Source organism: Apostichopus japonicus, chromosome 3 (genome assembly GCF_037975245.1).
Source record: "Apostichopus japonicus isolate 1M-3 chromosome 3, ASM3797524v1, whole genome shotgun sequence".
In the NCBI taxonomy this organism is placed as follows: domain Eukaryota; kingdom Metazoa; phylum Echinodermata; class Holothuroidea; order Aspidochirotida; family Stichopodidae; genus Apostichopus; species Apostichopus japonicus.
Window position 1 is genome coordinate 29,845,272 of NC_092563.1, and position 15,492 is coordinate 29,860,763.

The window sequence follows — 15,492 nt, forward strand, 5'->3', positions numbered from 1 at the left end:
AACTGAAAATAAAAGAGATCATAAAACATCTGAAAGGTGGACTTTTTCAGCTCTCTTTACTATGTTATGAATAATAAAAACAAATGTAAGGAACTTATTTACATAGTTCCACCCGTATCATTTCCCTCACCTCCCCAACCCCCCCCCCATCCACCCTCCCTGTCCAAACCTGTCATAAACACTATCACAATATATTTAATCTATTAACACTCTCCTATTTCAAGCAACTGTCTCTACAATGCAACCACTATCTTTGGCTTCCCATAGCTATATCAAACAGTAATCATTTACTATGCAGAAATATTATTTACTTTTTTATTTTTTCTTAGCATAAGAGTGCATTACGGCAGGGTGGGTTTGCCAGGTCTGGGGCAACCTCCCATTATTTTTTCCTAAGTAGCTCCCTTCTCTCTTTTAAAGCTTCCAAATGTTTGTACTTCTTGTCTTCTAAGTTGCTCGATTGTCTGTTTTTCCCAATCAAAAAAAGAAGTTCCAATTAACCTGCGGGAGCTGTGCCTTGCACGGCTTGAACAGGACTTTCACTCTGACCACGTATGCAGAACTATACAAACATAACTTTGTGGTTATTCACAGACAAGACAACACCTGATAGTACACAGTTCCTGCAGACAATATCCTATTAGTTAGCCTAACCTATAAAATAGTTTATAAAGACAAGATACCAGGAAAGAGTTGTTATTCTTAGCCTGTGACCTTGTTCTCTCTGCCCCATAATATATCAAAATGACTTACACATGCAAAGAGCATTGGACTAACCAATATCAAAACATCAATGATAATACATATGATAATGTGAATACTTATAAAACCAAAAGCACACTAAATTTCCTAATGCTAATAACATTGTACCTCCTTCCATATCATGCTTTATGCACTCCTACTGACAGTATGAACAGTTCCTAACCTGTTCTCTGATAGAAACATGATGTTGGTACTGCTCATACTGACAGTACGAGTGCTTTAAAGAGAGGCAATGAAGGAAGGTACAGTACTGGGTGACTTACTTGTCTAAATATGGTCGTAGGGAAGACAGAGTAACTTCATTGGTAACAGTAACATAATGGTCAGGACTGCAAAAGTAAAGAAAGAAAAATATTTTAAAAGAACAGAGTGGAATGGACAATAATGATTTTGTTTTTAATTCAAAAGACATTTACAATGCTATATATCTATGCTAAATGTGGACCGTAGTTTCACTTTTTCAAAGTATTTTGTATAGTGCAGGCATAGCGAGGATTCAACATTGCAACATCTCATTATGTATTTTGATTTACAACTGAACACCTAATTTATGTGAATCTTTCACATGTTTTCATATAAACCTCATTTAGCAATTCTGAGAGCTCAACAGGTACTTCACACAAAAGACATACTTTATATGAAAACTATGTTTCCTGATGGTTTGCATAACTTTCCATTTCATCATCTTCACTCATGTTACAAATCCTACTAGTTAAGAAGCCACGCACTGGTTAAGTTTGATATCTTATACCAGGGAGTTCCATAACAACACCCTGCTTATACGTAATGACTGTGGAACAACAACTGTTACTGCTGTATTAATAGTCATTAAACTTTATGAAAAGTATACGTGTTGCTCAAACTTACTGAAGCTGACATATTTCACTTCATTTTCATTTATTTATATATTTTTCCACAACAACATACAATATAAACATATATTGATTAATCTACATATATAGCATGCATATTGGTGTAAGCTAGTGTTATAAGCAGCTTCATGACTAGAACACCTCCCATGCATGAAGGGAAGAGGCACTAGAAAATGAAAACGTTTAGCGGTTAAGATACAAAGACGTTTCCATAGTGTTGTAAGCCAAACATGTTAATATTGATAAACTTGTGCACGCCAAAATGAAGAGGATTATCTATAGACTAATGCAGTAACATATAAAGGAAGGTACCAGGAACCAGTAATCATGTTGACAGAGTTTAACAAAATGGAGTTTAAACAGGAGTTATAAATGTTATGCACTGAAGGATGCCACCTAACATCCCTGTGCCATGAATACTGTATAGCCCTATGATCTGACAACAATCTAAATGTGGTGATTCTTGCTGAACAATTATCTGTTTTTATCAAAGATAACAAATCAAAGGCACTCATCACCGTGGTTGTAAACTGTACTGAGTTTTCCCATTTATTTCAAAGACCCATACTGCAAGAAGTGGTAAGTATAAATATATTATGGTCAAGCAATGTACAAAAATCAGTGGATAATGGCATATACATGCAGCCGAACTAATTAACAGCTTATATCAGTCCTACACACACAAAACAGTGTGTTTTGAAGTATAAGGGAGTTACACCACAGGGAAACCAGAAGGGAAAAACAGTGACTATACAAGACAAAGTGTCTTTGACTGGAACAACACTTTATTTAAAAACCAGGAAGTGTTACATGGGAAAAGAAAATACAACAGATGTACAACAATGTACAAGGAAGCAGGTCTAAATCATCTAGTAATTCCCACTTGTTTTTGTCACTGTTTTGGGGATCATTATTTAATACCTGCAGCTGATTATAATAAGTAGCAGATTTAACTATTTGAGATAAAGAAAGCAACAGAGAAAGAGTTTCAAGACAACTTTTATTGAGTCAGTTTCTTGACTGGTTGAAGCAAGTAGAAGAAGAACAGTGACATGTAAACTATATAGACAGCAATAATATTTATGCTATATTGTTTGTTTTATGAAATATACTTAAGCCAGAAACTATTGAAAATTATGTAAACTTGAAAATAATAGGGACAATGAAATATAAGAAAGCAACTGAAAGGAATCTTTATTGTTTGATCAAGGAACAAAAACCTTACTCAGTTTTGGAAAAATGACAAAATTAACCTACACAATAACTTAATCAGCAATTTAAGTTAGTACGGGCTCAGCCTAACCACTTAACCTAACACCTAACAGGTGTGAGCAAGGAAGTACAGTAAACAGCTTGGATGGCATAAATTTAGTACGGGCTCAGCCTAACCACTTAACCTAACACCTAACAGGTGTGAACAAGGAAGTACAGTAAACAGCTTGGATGGCATCAATGTATTCATGTGTGATAGCCTTCCCTTTTGGCATTTCAATGCATGCCTGTATAAGATACATGAATATATATAGGTTGTGAAGGAATAGCCAAACTAGAGACACAAATTAATTCATGGGCATAAAACCAAACTGCCCCAGCCTGTTTAACAAAAATTCTTTAATGACAAGCCTGTTTGCTACTTTTAGTTTATCTATATAGTATACAGTTAATGGTTATTATGCTACTAGCCTTGTTCATCACTAACTTGAGCTAACTTTATATACTACTGTACTTTACTACTGATTGATCGATTGATTGTTACTACTGTGCATTTGTGAGCATCTTGCCATAAACTGAAAATCAAACTTGCTCTGGCTATGTCCTCCAAAGTGAACATGTTTAATCAGTTTCTTTCAACATTTGACAATTTGGAGGGAGATGACAGTTGCGAGGTGCATGGGGGGGTGAGGGGGTGAGGTGGTGGTGGTGGTGGTGGTGGTGGTGGGTGATTGAAGAATCAGCATCATGATTATTCATGAGTTCATCACAACACATACCAGTATAGTTATTGATATCAGCATTAATACTTTTTTACTCACCAGTTCATGACAACAGATTCCAGAATGGCAAGTGCTACCTGAGTAACTTTGGCATTTGCTGGGCCTACGAAGAAAGCAATCTAATGAAGAAAAAACCAGTGAAAGAGAGAGCACAATTTAGCATAACAGCTTGACATCATATACGGAATTTGTTAAAGCTAACCAGAATATTTATACTTTCCTGTAATTGAACAGTACAGCACCAGAAATAACCTGCAATCAGGAACCCTAGAAATATTTGCCAAACCCCAATAGAATTCATAAATGATACTTTCACTGGTTTGAGAACCTGAAATGTAGCAAATTGCTGGAGCAATACTAGATAATGAATGACTGATTTTCAGATCCTAATGCCATCTGCTTCTTGTCAAACATCATGACTGGTATTCATATTCACATGTCTATATGAACTGATAATTATACACAGATAGCTAGGCTGTGTATATTGTATGATTAAATATGATAGGCTTAACTATTCTGGCTATACAACTGAGTGATAATTGTATGTACAATTACTCCAAAGACCATAATGCAAAATTTTCGACTGAAAACAAGATAGTCCTTTTTTTACCTTGACAGACAATATGTTAACATAAGTTTGGGGCTTACATTGAAGTAGTATAAAAAACTAATGTTATTAAACACCTAAACTGTGATTCACTTGGTCAATGCTTTGCTTGAGATGTGTTGATGGGTTGAACATGAGTTAGAGAGAAGCTGAGCTCTATATAGAGCATGTCTTACCACCAAATGGAGTAATATATGTACAATGAAGTTTCATTTTTGTTTTACTTTTACCTTTTTCAAGACAGCAGGTGTCAGGGTGGTGCTTGGTATTTGTTTGTTCTTCATCAGGGCTTGAACCCCTGTTAGAAGGCAACATAGTTCCTGACCTTTTCTGAAGGAACAATTAATATGTACATTATCATTTACATTGTATCCCACAAAAGAAGAATATGTTTTGTGTAGATACTTTTATTACACAGCTATTCTACAAAAAAAAATTCAGTTCTTGAAATAAGCAAAATTTTGAGTGAGAACAAAAGAATTATAAAACTCAGCAATATTTTCAAAGGCAGAAAACAATTGAAAGTATTTTAAAAGCAAAGCTGTGGCATATTTCTTGTTCTGATTATTAAATGGCAAAATGAACTTCCATTGGAGTTTGACATATATGTACTACAATGGTCTGAAAGTACAAACTGTTAACCCAAAACCAAAATTTAATAACTGGACATTTATAATTATTAAAAACTGATGCATCTTGACTTTCTACTGCATTTTTCATAGCAAAATGATCATGTGATATCATGAACCATGTCATAAATACTGGAATTTTCTTTACAAAAATTAATATGCTTAAATTTGTCCCTTACTTATTTCAAATAATATTAACAAATTTAGCTCTACCAGACACAAGTTGAACGATTTCACTATTTTCATTTGTTGTTTTTCCTTTTTTTTAACTGAGTAAGTCAAGGACCATTGCTTCCGATTTCTGTTTTAGTTTTATGTTCTTTTTCAATGAAGCAGCATTTTAAGTCAATAGTGGGTGAAATTTTTAATTATTCCATCCAAAATAAATTTAATTTATGTACCATAAATTAAAATGCCACTTGTCAACTCAAATAATGAAGGAAAAAAGTATAAAGCATTTTGTAGGTTTCCAATTTTTATTTGCATGAGATTAAGATTAATATAAACACTGAGCAAAAACAAATTTTTAGGATCAAGTCATATTCATTCATTCATTAACTAATTATTTAATTTCACTGGGAGACCCCCCAAAAAATAAGCAGGATGTCTTTGTTTGATTAATTGCAATCTTGTTTTGAGAAAAATGGTTAGGTTTGGTGAAACTGTTGAACAAACTCAGCCTGCCCCTTTATTTACAGTCAAGAACAAGTCTAACTATAATTTTTTTTTTAAAAAGCACAAAAATGAAGCCAGAAAGTATGAGTTTATCATTTGTTCTTACTCTTTTCCTTCCTCTACTCTTGACATCAAATACTCCACTCCTTCTAACTTGACAAACTCGGCCCCAAAAGTTGCATCTTTGGCAGAAACAGAGAGCTTGGCCAATGCCTCGTTCCGATGTCCTGCACTTGCAGACTTGAGGGCGCTGTACACTTCCTTGGCTTCTTTCCACTGTAAAGAGGAAGAACAGTGAGTTATTTAATTCAGTGGGTGGACTAGTAAACCCAACAGTTTGTCTCCGATTTAACATAAGAACAGACAATAACTGGTTATTGTATTACAGAAACTGAAAATAGGGCCAAGTTTTATTTCATGTTTTAAATCAGGTATGCACTGTTAATATCCTTTGTTTTTAAAATAATTTTTCTACATATTTGTTTGCCTTGTTACGATGAAAGTTACACAAAGAACATCAGTTTAGTAGAATATATAGTATGTATGTGTGTATGTATGTGTGTGTGTGTGTGTGTATGTATGTATGTGTGTATGTATGTATGTAAGTATGGGTGTATATATAATTGTACATAGTGTACTGTATATCCTTTAAAATAAAGGACAGTACTAGTCATAACACATTTAATGTGAATTCCAGGCATATTCCACTCTCTTTAAGTAGACTTTACCATATAAAATATACCAAAATGTTATCATTATTAGCAAAGATACTTCCACAAAAATTGTCCAGAGATGCATCAAACCTTCATCAAAATATGTAAAATTATACATTATCATGACTCTAGATATATGTAGGAATTCGAGAAATTTATTTGACAATGAGTAACATGTGTCTGTTCCAAACTCAAGTGAACCATTGCTAAAAACCATCCTGGATTCACAGCAACTATGTAGGCTACATACGTACATAATTGATATCACTGAAAAAGCAGGAAATAACCCTGATGTGATATCATTGGACAGGTTGGCTGATGCATTACCTATTATTGTGAACCCATTCAACTAACTCTTACGAAAGGTCAAGTGAAACTGTTGGCTTTCATATGATCCAAATCTGATTTTAAAGTGGTTGGTTACGGTATCATTCTTCAACACAATTAACATGCTTGAATTCAAGCCCAAAAAAAGAGTGTACTGTTACATTGGGTTACTGGCTTCACAACAAAGCATAGTACCTTTGAAAATTGTAATAATAATAATAATAATAAATGAGACTTATATAGCGCCAAATCAGTAAACAAAAGTTACTGCGCAAAGCGCTTTACAGAGAAAGTAAATTAATTTACAAAAGAACAAGTGAAAAAATGGGTCTTAAGTAGACTTTTGAAAGTAGAAAGTTTATAGCATGTTCGAATGTGATCTGGTAACTTGTTCCAGAGATAAGACCCAGAGTATTGGAAGCTTCTGTAACCATAGTTCTTCAATCGTGGTTTTGGAACAGTTAAAAACAGTTTGTTGGAGGAACGAAGTGTGCGAGTTGGAGTATATGGCAAGAGAAGTTGTGACAGGTACACAGGTCGTTCAAGATGATGAGCACAGAAGGTGAGAAGAAGTATTTTATACTGGATTCTGTAGCTGATAGGTAGCCAATGAAGTTCCTTCAGAAGTGGGGTGGTGCGACACTTTCTTCCTTTCCTTTTCACAATACGGGCAGCGGTGTTTTGGATCTTTTGGAGTTTCTTAATGGTCGAATCAGGAAGGCCAAATAAAAGTGAATTAAGAAAATCAAGCTTTGATGTCACAAACGCATGGACCAGTATCTCACAAGTCTTATTATCGAGGTAATTCCTCATCAAACTGATTTTCCTAAGTTGCCAATTTGCAGAACGACAGAGATTAGTAACGTGATTTTCAAGTGACATGGTCTGGTCAAAATATGCACCAAGGTTTCTTACAGTTGAGGAGATATTAATAGAGTCTTTACCAACAGTAAGTGGTGGAAAATTAGGTGTAACTTCAGAGAAACGTGATCGAAAAACAATAAACTCTGTTTTATCACAGTTTAGTTTCAACTGATTAGTTGTAAGCCAAGTGTTTACAGCACTTATACAGGTTTCCATTTTATGAAAAGCATTTGGCACATCATCCTTATCGAAAGCAAGAAGTAATTGAGTATCATCCGCATAATGATGGAAATGAACACCATGGTGCCGAATAATATCACTCAACTCCACAAGATATAAAGAAAAAAGAACAGGTCCAAGTACAGAGCCCTGTGGAACACCAGTAACTAATGGACGAGGAGACAAGAGAACATCTTCAATTTTCACCTGTTGATAACGCTCAGTAATATAAGAATTGAACCAGGATAGAACAGAACCACCTAATCGATACTTTGACTGCAGTCTTTCCAACAAAATGGAATGATTACCTGTATCAAAAGCTGATGATAAGTCTAAAAGAACTAAAAGGACAAAGCAGTCTTCATCAAGCTTGGATGTAATAAAATTATGAACTGCATTGAGGGCAGTTTCCGTACTGTGACCAGACTTATAAGCTGACTGGTATGGTAAGGTGCTTTTCAGACAAATATCGATGCAAAGTGTAAACCTTCAACTGTAAAACGCTTTCAAAGTAAATGGATTAGTTCTCATAAAACTGTTAAGAATGAAGAGTTACCAAATACGATAGGTTATGTACAAGCTATACTAACACCACAAGTGACACAAAAATACAACTTTAATGTTAGCGTTATGATGGCAGACTGTTAACAACTATAGTGACACCAGATAATCTATGGCAGTCTGTATATATTTAAGTACTCTACATGATCAAAACATTCAAGTCTGCACACAGTTTGTAATTGTATTCTAACACAGTTCCCAGTATCTGAATTCATACTTGAGGCATTTAATTGGAACTCTAGTGTAGGTAAGCACTGGCAAGCTTGAGTACACATACTTAGTACACTTACATATACACCTACAGCTCTGCACTCTTACTAATAAACAAGGTGGATTCAGGATTCTACTTGTGGTGTTACACATGATGCTGTATCACAACTAACAGCCTTCTGTACACATGACATGTGGCACTGGCAGTCGTCATGACGATCATGCACATACATGTACAGTATAAGTACCATTCATCCTTGTGGTACACAAATATTTTTCAAGCATAAACACAAGGGCACTTTTTAAGCAACTACTGTATGACATATCAATATCTTTAACTGTGTGTCCCCCTTGTAGCTAAGTATTTATCCAAAGCTGGTCAGACTGTGACCTTTTGACCCCTCAAGTCTAAGTCACGTAATCATTAAAGTAACCATGACTGTATCTATGTACACACTAACGAAAGTATTTGGTTGTATTTAATTTTTAAATTTATACTAAGAAACATTGAGTACATAATCAACTGCCCAAGAGACTTAAGTCACTTATTGTAAGTCACTTTAAATGTGCTGGTCAAACATAACCGACAATCTTGCTGATTCAAATGGGTGCAATTAGCCATTAATTATTAAGCAAAACCAATTAATAGCCATACTGACTTGTGCCCTGTGTCTTTAATGGAAATCAGGTTTATGGCTGGTGGTACATTTGCAGCTATGAAAGTGTTGCTGGACTGAGGTAAATGTTTACACTTGATTTGAAAAAATATTGGATTTACCTCCAGTGTAAATATTTGCTGTGAGACAAGCATACTCAAGTTTGATTGTTTTCTTCAATGGCAGGGAAAGTCAACCTTACAAATGTAGTCTGCTACTCAATATTAAATTTACTGTAGAGGAACTACTTCAAAAGGGTCAATTTGAGGTCAATGCTATTCTTGTTTACCCAACACTTAATAGCTATCACACAGCCTCATGTCGTATCATACAGTAGGCTGTTTCTTACAACCTGGAACACAGAATTGTCAAAGTTTTGTTTCTCTGAAAAGATGAAACTTGGTTACTTGAATGCTTGAAATCAGTGCAATGGATACAAAACCAATATCCTGAATTTATAGCAACACTTTTCGTTTGTTCTTAGTAATTGCCACCACACTCAGTAATCTGAGTCTTGTGTATTGTTTTTAATGTTGTTTACATGTGGTACTGACAAATCTGTGTATGATTCTTGAGGCGCATTGGTTAGTTACACATACTCATCAGTTAGTTTAGTTTACTAGAAAAAAAGGATCAGGAGGGACATTCAAGTCCCCATCAAGGACCCTATAGGAGACGAGAAAAAAAACTGAAGACACAAACACTCAGACCCAATTACAATGCTTAAAGTGCTTGTCCAAAGCATTCTTAAACCCATTGACACTACTTGCAAGTACAACTTTCTCAGGCAAACTGTTCCACTCATTCACAACCCTATTAGAAAAAAGTTATTCCGACTATTAATCCTACATTGTGACTTTTGAAGTTTGAAACTATGACCTCTGGTACAACTACTATTAGCAAACATGAAAAAGTCAGTGGAGAATAAATTGTCAAAACCACACAAAATCTTGAAAACCTGAATCAAGTCACCACGTAACCTAGTAAGCTTCATTGTGGTGAGATTCAACAGTTGTAACCACCTATAATAAGGAACATCCTTTAAGGAACTAATCATCCTAGTAGCCCTCCACTGGACCTTTTCCAGTACTTCCTTATCCTTAGCAAAATATGGGTTCCAAGCCTGCACAGCATACTCCAGATGAGGCCTAACCAACTGCTTATAAAGCCTAACAACTATGTCCTCTTTCAGAAAACTGAAGTTCCTCTTGATCATACCTAAACCCTATTACCTCTTTTAGCAGCTTTGAGACAATGTTTAGAAGGTTGCAGAGATGAGTCAATGTAGATACCTATAGGTCTCTTTCAACAAAGACCTCCTGTAACTCCTCACCATTAAGATTGTAGGTATACTTTTGGTTACTACAACCATTATGCATCACCTTGAATTTATCAATATTAAAAAAGCAGTTGCCATCCCTCAGACCTGGAAAAAAACTTTATCTAAATCCGTTTGAAATTTCTCAGAACCTCTTTTGGAAGGGACATCAGAATACAGATTGGTGTCATCAGCAAACTTCTAAGCTGTACACAAAAATATCTTCGTCAATGTCATTTATATAGGCAACAAACAACAAGGGACCAAAAACAGACTCTTGTGGAACCCCACTAGTAACGTCCTGCCAAGAAGAAGCACAGCCTTTAATTAGCACCCTCTGTTCCTATTACCAAGCCAGTTCTCGATCCAAGACAGTAAATTCCCATTGACACCCATATTCTTCAGCATAAGTAAAAGACGCTGGTGGGGAACTTTATCAAAGGCCTTATGAAAATCCAGGAACACAACATCTACAGACTTCTGCCTATTTAGAGATATATTGTAAGGCATCATGGTTTCACCCAGCTGGGTCAGTTGTTTCATCATCTGATTTTCATTCTAATGGGAATCTTTAATGAAAAGATGTACTCCAGAATGGGTTCTTATATTCTCTTGTTTACTAAGTACTTCCCAAGAGGCAGCCCACAGGCCGACTCCGGTTGCAAAAGATATCAATGCAGCTAACATCTGCCATAATCCATTTATTCTAGTTAGCAGTTCATCAAATAGAGAGAGAATTGTAATAACCGGAAGAAGTTCAGAAGATATTTATACTTACAGGCGCTGTTGTGAGTTTCAAAATTATTCCATCTTTCACATCTCGTTTGGTTTTCTCTGTGATGTAAAAATTATTTACATTGTCGCCAAACTTAATGCCATACTCCTGGGGGCGTGGAATGTTGTAGTGCACGGCGAGTTCATTAATTATGTCTTCCAATGGTTGTCGCTGAGGGAAAAACAAAACACAAAGAGAGCTTTTAATTACCATTATAAACAAAATGCAGCCTCAGAGTCTTAATAATACAATGGCCACTGGTCACATGACAACAAAATGGAGGATGTAGTACACAACTTGAGATGATATGACATGTGCAAATAGTCATGAACCATCTTCAAAGCTTGTGAGAGAAAACAAAAGGCTATATTTTTCACAATGTTGAATACAGGTCATGAGCACAATTTCAATACAATTAATATATGGCTGGAGGAGGTGATAGTGTTACTGACTTAAATGTAGTTGTAGTTGCTTTCGAGGTGATAACTACTTATTTGTATATATGTACATGCATATATACAGAAGATAGTACAATGAACGCCGTACTAATGTAGTCTTAAAATGTGTAGCTGTAAGATTCTATAAATATTGAAAGCCGATTGTTTGGTTTTCTGCAAATCCTTTCATCAGAAATACTGGACGAAACATGCATTTAGGGAGAGGTCATGTCTATGGATGGAGAACAGTGCACTAAATTGATGCACTGACCAACCTAACACTTGACCTAACACTTGATGTTTGGTATCTCTTCTTTATATACTCATGAAGTTAACCACACTGTGTCATATGCATCACTACCAAGCACTGTCATGCAGAAATATAGTCAGTTGTGATGTCTGCAAACTTTATATCTAAGACTCAAACTTGAACTGATTCTGAACTAAATATAGTTTACTTTGGTAGGTACTTTAGTACACTGAAATAGAGCCCCTCTGATACACCCACCCCCCCCGTTCCATAAATCTTACCCCATTAACATGACTCATTCAAAGCGAGTAATTTTTTTTTCCAAATATGATATACATTACTGATTACACACAACAACAAAAAGATATATATAGTACACTCTGCACTTCCTTCAGTTCAATCATCAAATTTTCTTTTGACAATGATAAATAACTATCCACAACTAACTCTACTAACTCTAAAACTAACTCTCCAATCAGGTTTAAAAGACAACCTGATATCCTGTTTCGAACACCTCTTCTAAGGCATTCTATTTAATGTCATTACAAATTCCAAATGATTATAAGCTCACTGTCTTTTGTCACAGACCCAATATATCCTAGAATCATACTAACCACATCCCACTCATGAAGTTTTGGTGTCGGTGCTATGTGTTGAGGGGGTTCAATGGCAAGCTTAAAGATGTGCTTATCCTTCTGCTGGTTGTCAAGGATCTTCAGGGGGTTTCCCATCATTGTAGAAGAGCCTCTAAGGCAGGGGAAGGGGGAAATGAATTATTCAAAAGTTCTGCCGAGGAAGAGAAATGATACAAGTGATGGAGTTAATGAGCTAAAGAAAGTAACATGAAGTTGAACTGTAGGTCTTGATTGTGACCTTTAAACATAGCATGCAGTTTATAACTGAACAACAACACTGAAGAAACCAGACTTGTATCGAACAATACTAGTTCTGTTTTGGTGACATATTTGCCTTACTCTAGAGATCAAACATAATTCTAACCAACTCGTAGTCATTTGTGATTCTTAAAGTCGGATATCGAAAGAGATACTCTGAACAGACTTTTGTTAATGAAATGGAGGTAAACGACAGGCAAATGAATATAATTGAAAATGTAATGAGTAGGAAAATCCAGAACAGTGAAAAAACTTCCAGCCTCCACCGGGATTCGAACCCGGCCTCCCGCTTTGTACGCGAACACCCTAACCAACTAAGCTATGATTGGTGATTGTATGTCCAGAGGTTCGAAACCGGTAAGGAAGGTCGTAATTTCACGGTAGGCGTTTGACACCTGTATCGAACAATACTAGTTTTTTTTTTGGTGACATATTTTGCCTCACTCTAGAGATCAAACATGATGCTAACCAACTCGAAGTCATTTGTGATTCCTAAAGTCGGATCTCAAAAGAGATACTTTGAACAGACTTTTGTTAATGAAATGGAGGTAAACGACAGGCAAATGAATATAATTGAAAATGTAATGAGTAGGAAAATCCAGAACAGTGAAAAACTTCCAGCCTCCACCAGGATTCGAACGCGTGCCTCCCGCTTTATATGCGGACACCCTAACCACTAGGCTATGGACGCTGATTGTATGTCCAGAGGTTCGAAACCGGTAAGGAAGGTCGTAATTCCACTGCAGGCATTTGCCACCTGTATCGAACAAAACTAGTTCTGTTTTCGTGACATATTTGCCTTACTCTAGAGATCTTGAATGCTAACCAACTCGAAATCATTTATGATTCCTAAATGCGATGTTGCTGTATCAACAGCGCTTCTCATGCATCAACAGTATGAATATTGCAGCTCACAAATTTGGAACAATTGCTTAAAGGGTATGAAGACTCGCGCACAGAGAAACGTTTCATGCTGGTATTCTGACCTAGTTTTGAATGAGGTGTAACAGAAGTGTTAGACACCACCATCGACCCAAGAAAATACACATACAGCTTGCTACCGTCGGAAGTTAGACACCAGTGTACAGTCAATACATATAGCTACGGTCAATACCCACAACACAGTGTACATAGCAGCGATGGGCATCTCAGGTCTAGATAAAAGATAACAAGGTATCACGTTTCATTACCTCTGCATTTTGTAGCGACAAGTAGAAAACTTCACTTGCAAGCAACGGAAAGTTAACTTTTTCACACAGTTTTGGGCGAGTCTTCAATTCCTTTATGTTGTAGGATTCAGTAGGTTCCATACATGTGTAAGTTATTATTGTAAGCCTATGTAAATAATCCTAAGAGTAAGACTAAGTAGGCCTATAACTAGTCCTAAGTAATACTAAGTACTATATATTGTACTCTATGTAATATATGCCTGCTGGAATGTCATCTGTCTCTCTGACAGATGACAGTAATAGATCAGTACAGCTGGCACTTCCATGGTGTAAAGATGTGTTTCTTGAGTGAGGGCTCTACAAGGTTAGTCAAGGTTTTAGTTACCTACTGTTGTCCGAGGCCTAACGTTAGGCCCTAGATCAAATACTAGTATATGTCAAACTACCTGTAACTTGTGTAAGTCGGAACATGAACTTTTCCTTCGACTTACCACCAGTCTTGTTTCTAAGATGGCGTAGCAGAACCGCTTGCTTCAATACATAATTCCTTTCTCGCTGTTTTATGGTTTTTACTACTTGCTTTATACAAACAATGCTGTACAAGAGACGAAGACCTGGTGTTACTATTCAAACACTCAAATGTTCAATATTAACCCTACCGTACCATAATGTGCAAAGTATCACCTAAGCAGAGTTTCACTTCCTGCTTCCTGTAAATTCGGTGGCATGCCACCAAATACAAACTCCGTCCATGTGTTAAGCAGATTACAGAACAGGTTCTAAGAACTTACTTCGGACGCCTCCTCACTCTCTCGGACAATGTTACTGTGTAGGAATGATGTACACATAAATTTGTTGTTTATGCCTATCGCGTCGCGCCTAGAGTAGCGATTCTTTAACTTTTTCGTCCCAGTTCTCACTTTCCAATCAGCCACCCTAGGTATTTCAACTTCTAAAATATATCACTAAAAGGGTTAGCAAAATTGGTTTTCTCCATAGTTCACATTCACAGAAAGAAGAATGCCTGGGGACAATGCAACTTACATATTGCTAAGGATAGACAAAAGTTCTCCCTAAAATAATAAAAGTTCCCACAAGGGGGAAATTTTTCCCCCGGTAAGAACCACGGCCCAGAGCAATGGAATCAATTCGACTTCCTTCAAGCTTCTCTTTTTATGGTCAGACAGACTAACCAGGATTATGGCAAACTTTAGACAGTCGATATTGTTTTGTGGAAATTAAAATGTTCAGCCATTGGAAAACTGGTTTTGTTGAGTCTGATTGTGCTATTTTGATTATTAAACCGTATACGAAACGGATTGGAGGTTTGGCCAATGTATTGTATATCAGGACAGAGAACACAAGTGATAAGGTATATCACAAAGGGAATGTCACAGTTGCATGGGCCTGGGTGTAAACACACCCCTGAAGGAGAGAGATGAATGTCAGGGTCCGTGATCGTATGATGACAGGCCTTACACCGGGCTTTACCACATTTAATATTCCCCTTGGGTTGGGAAGTATCGGTGGATGGTAAACGACTCCTATCAAGGATGTTGCG

The 15,492-nt window shown here is 36.3% G+C and overlaps 1 protein-coding gene across 3 annotated transcripts in view; it reads right to left on the bottom strand.

Annotated features, from left to right (window-relative positions):
- Window positions 1–14,660, bottom strand: part of LOC139965786 (engulfment and cell motility protein 1-like) — a 35,133-nt gene extending 20,473 nt beyond the window's left edge. The window contains exons 1-7 of one of the 3 annotated variants that reach the window (XM_071968481.1): window positions 14,378–14,660; window positions 12,484–12,655; window positions 11,186–11,353; window positions 5,646–5,815; window positions 4,466–4,565; window positions 3,668–3,747; window positions 1,026–1,091 (exon numbers count right to left, since the gene is read on the bottom strand). In XM_071968481.1, coding sequence (XP_071824582.1) covers window positions 1,026–1,091; window positions 3,668–3,747; window positions 4,466–4,565; window positions 5,646–5,815; window positions 11,186–11,353; window positions 12,484–12,603 — 704 coding nt within the window. In that variant the 5' untranslated portion in view covers window positions 12,604–12,655; window positions 14,378–14,660. The remainder of the gene's footprint in view (window positions 1–1,025; window positions 1,092–3,667; window positions 3,748–4,465; window positions 4,566–5,645; window positions 5,816–11,185; window positions 11,354–12,483; window positions 12,656–14,377) is intronic. The other 2 variants (XM_071968480.1, XM_071968482.1) reach the window with 2 other exon arrangements.
- Window positions 14,661–15,492: the final 832 nt, after the last annotated feature.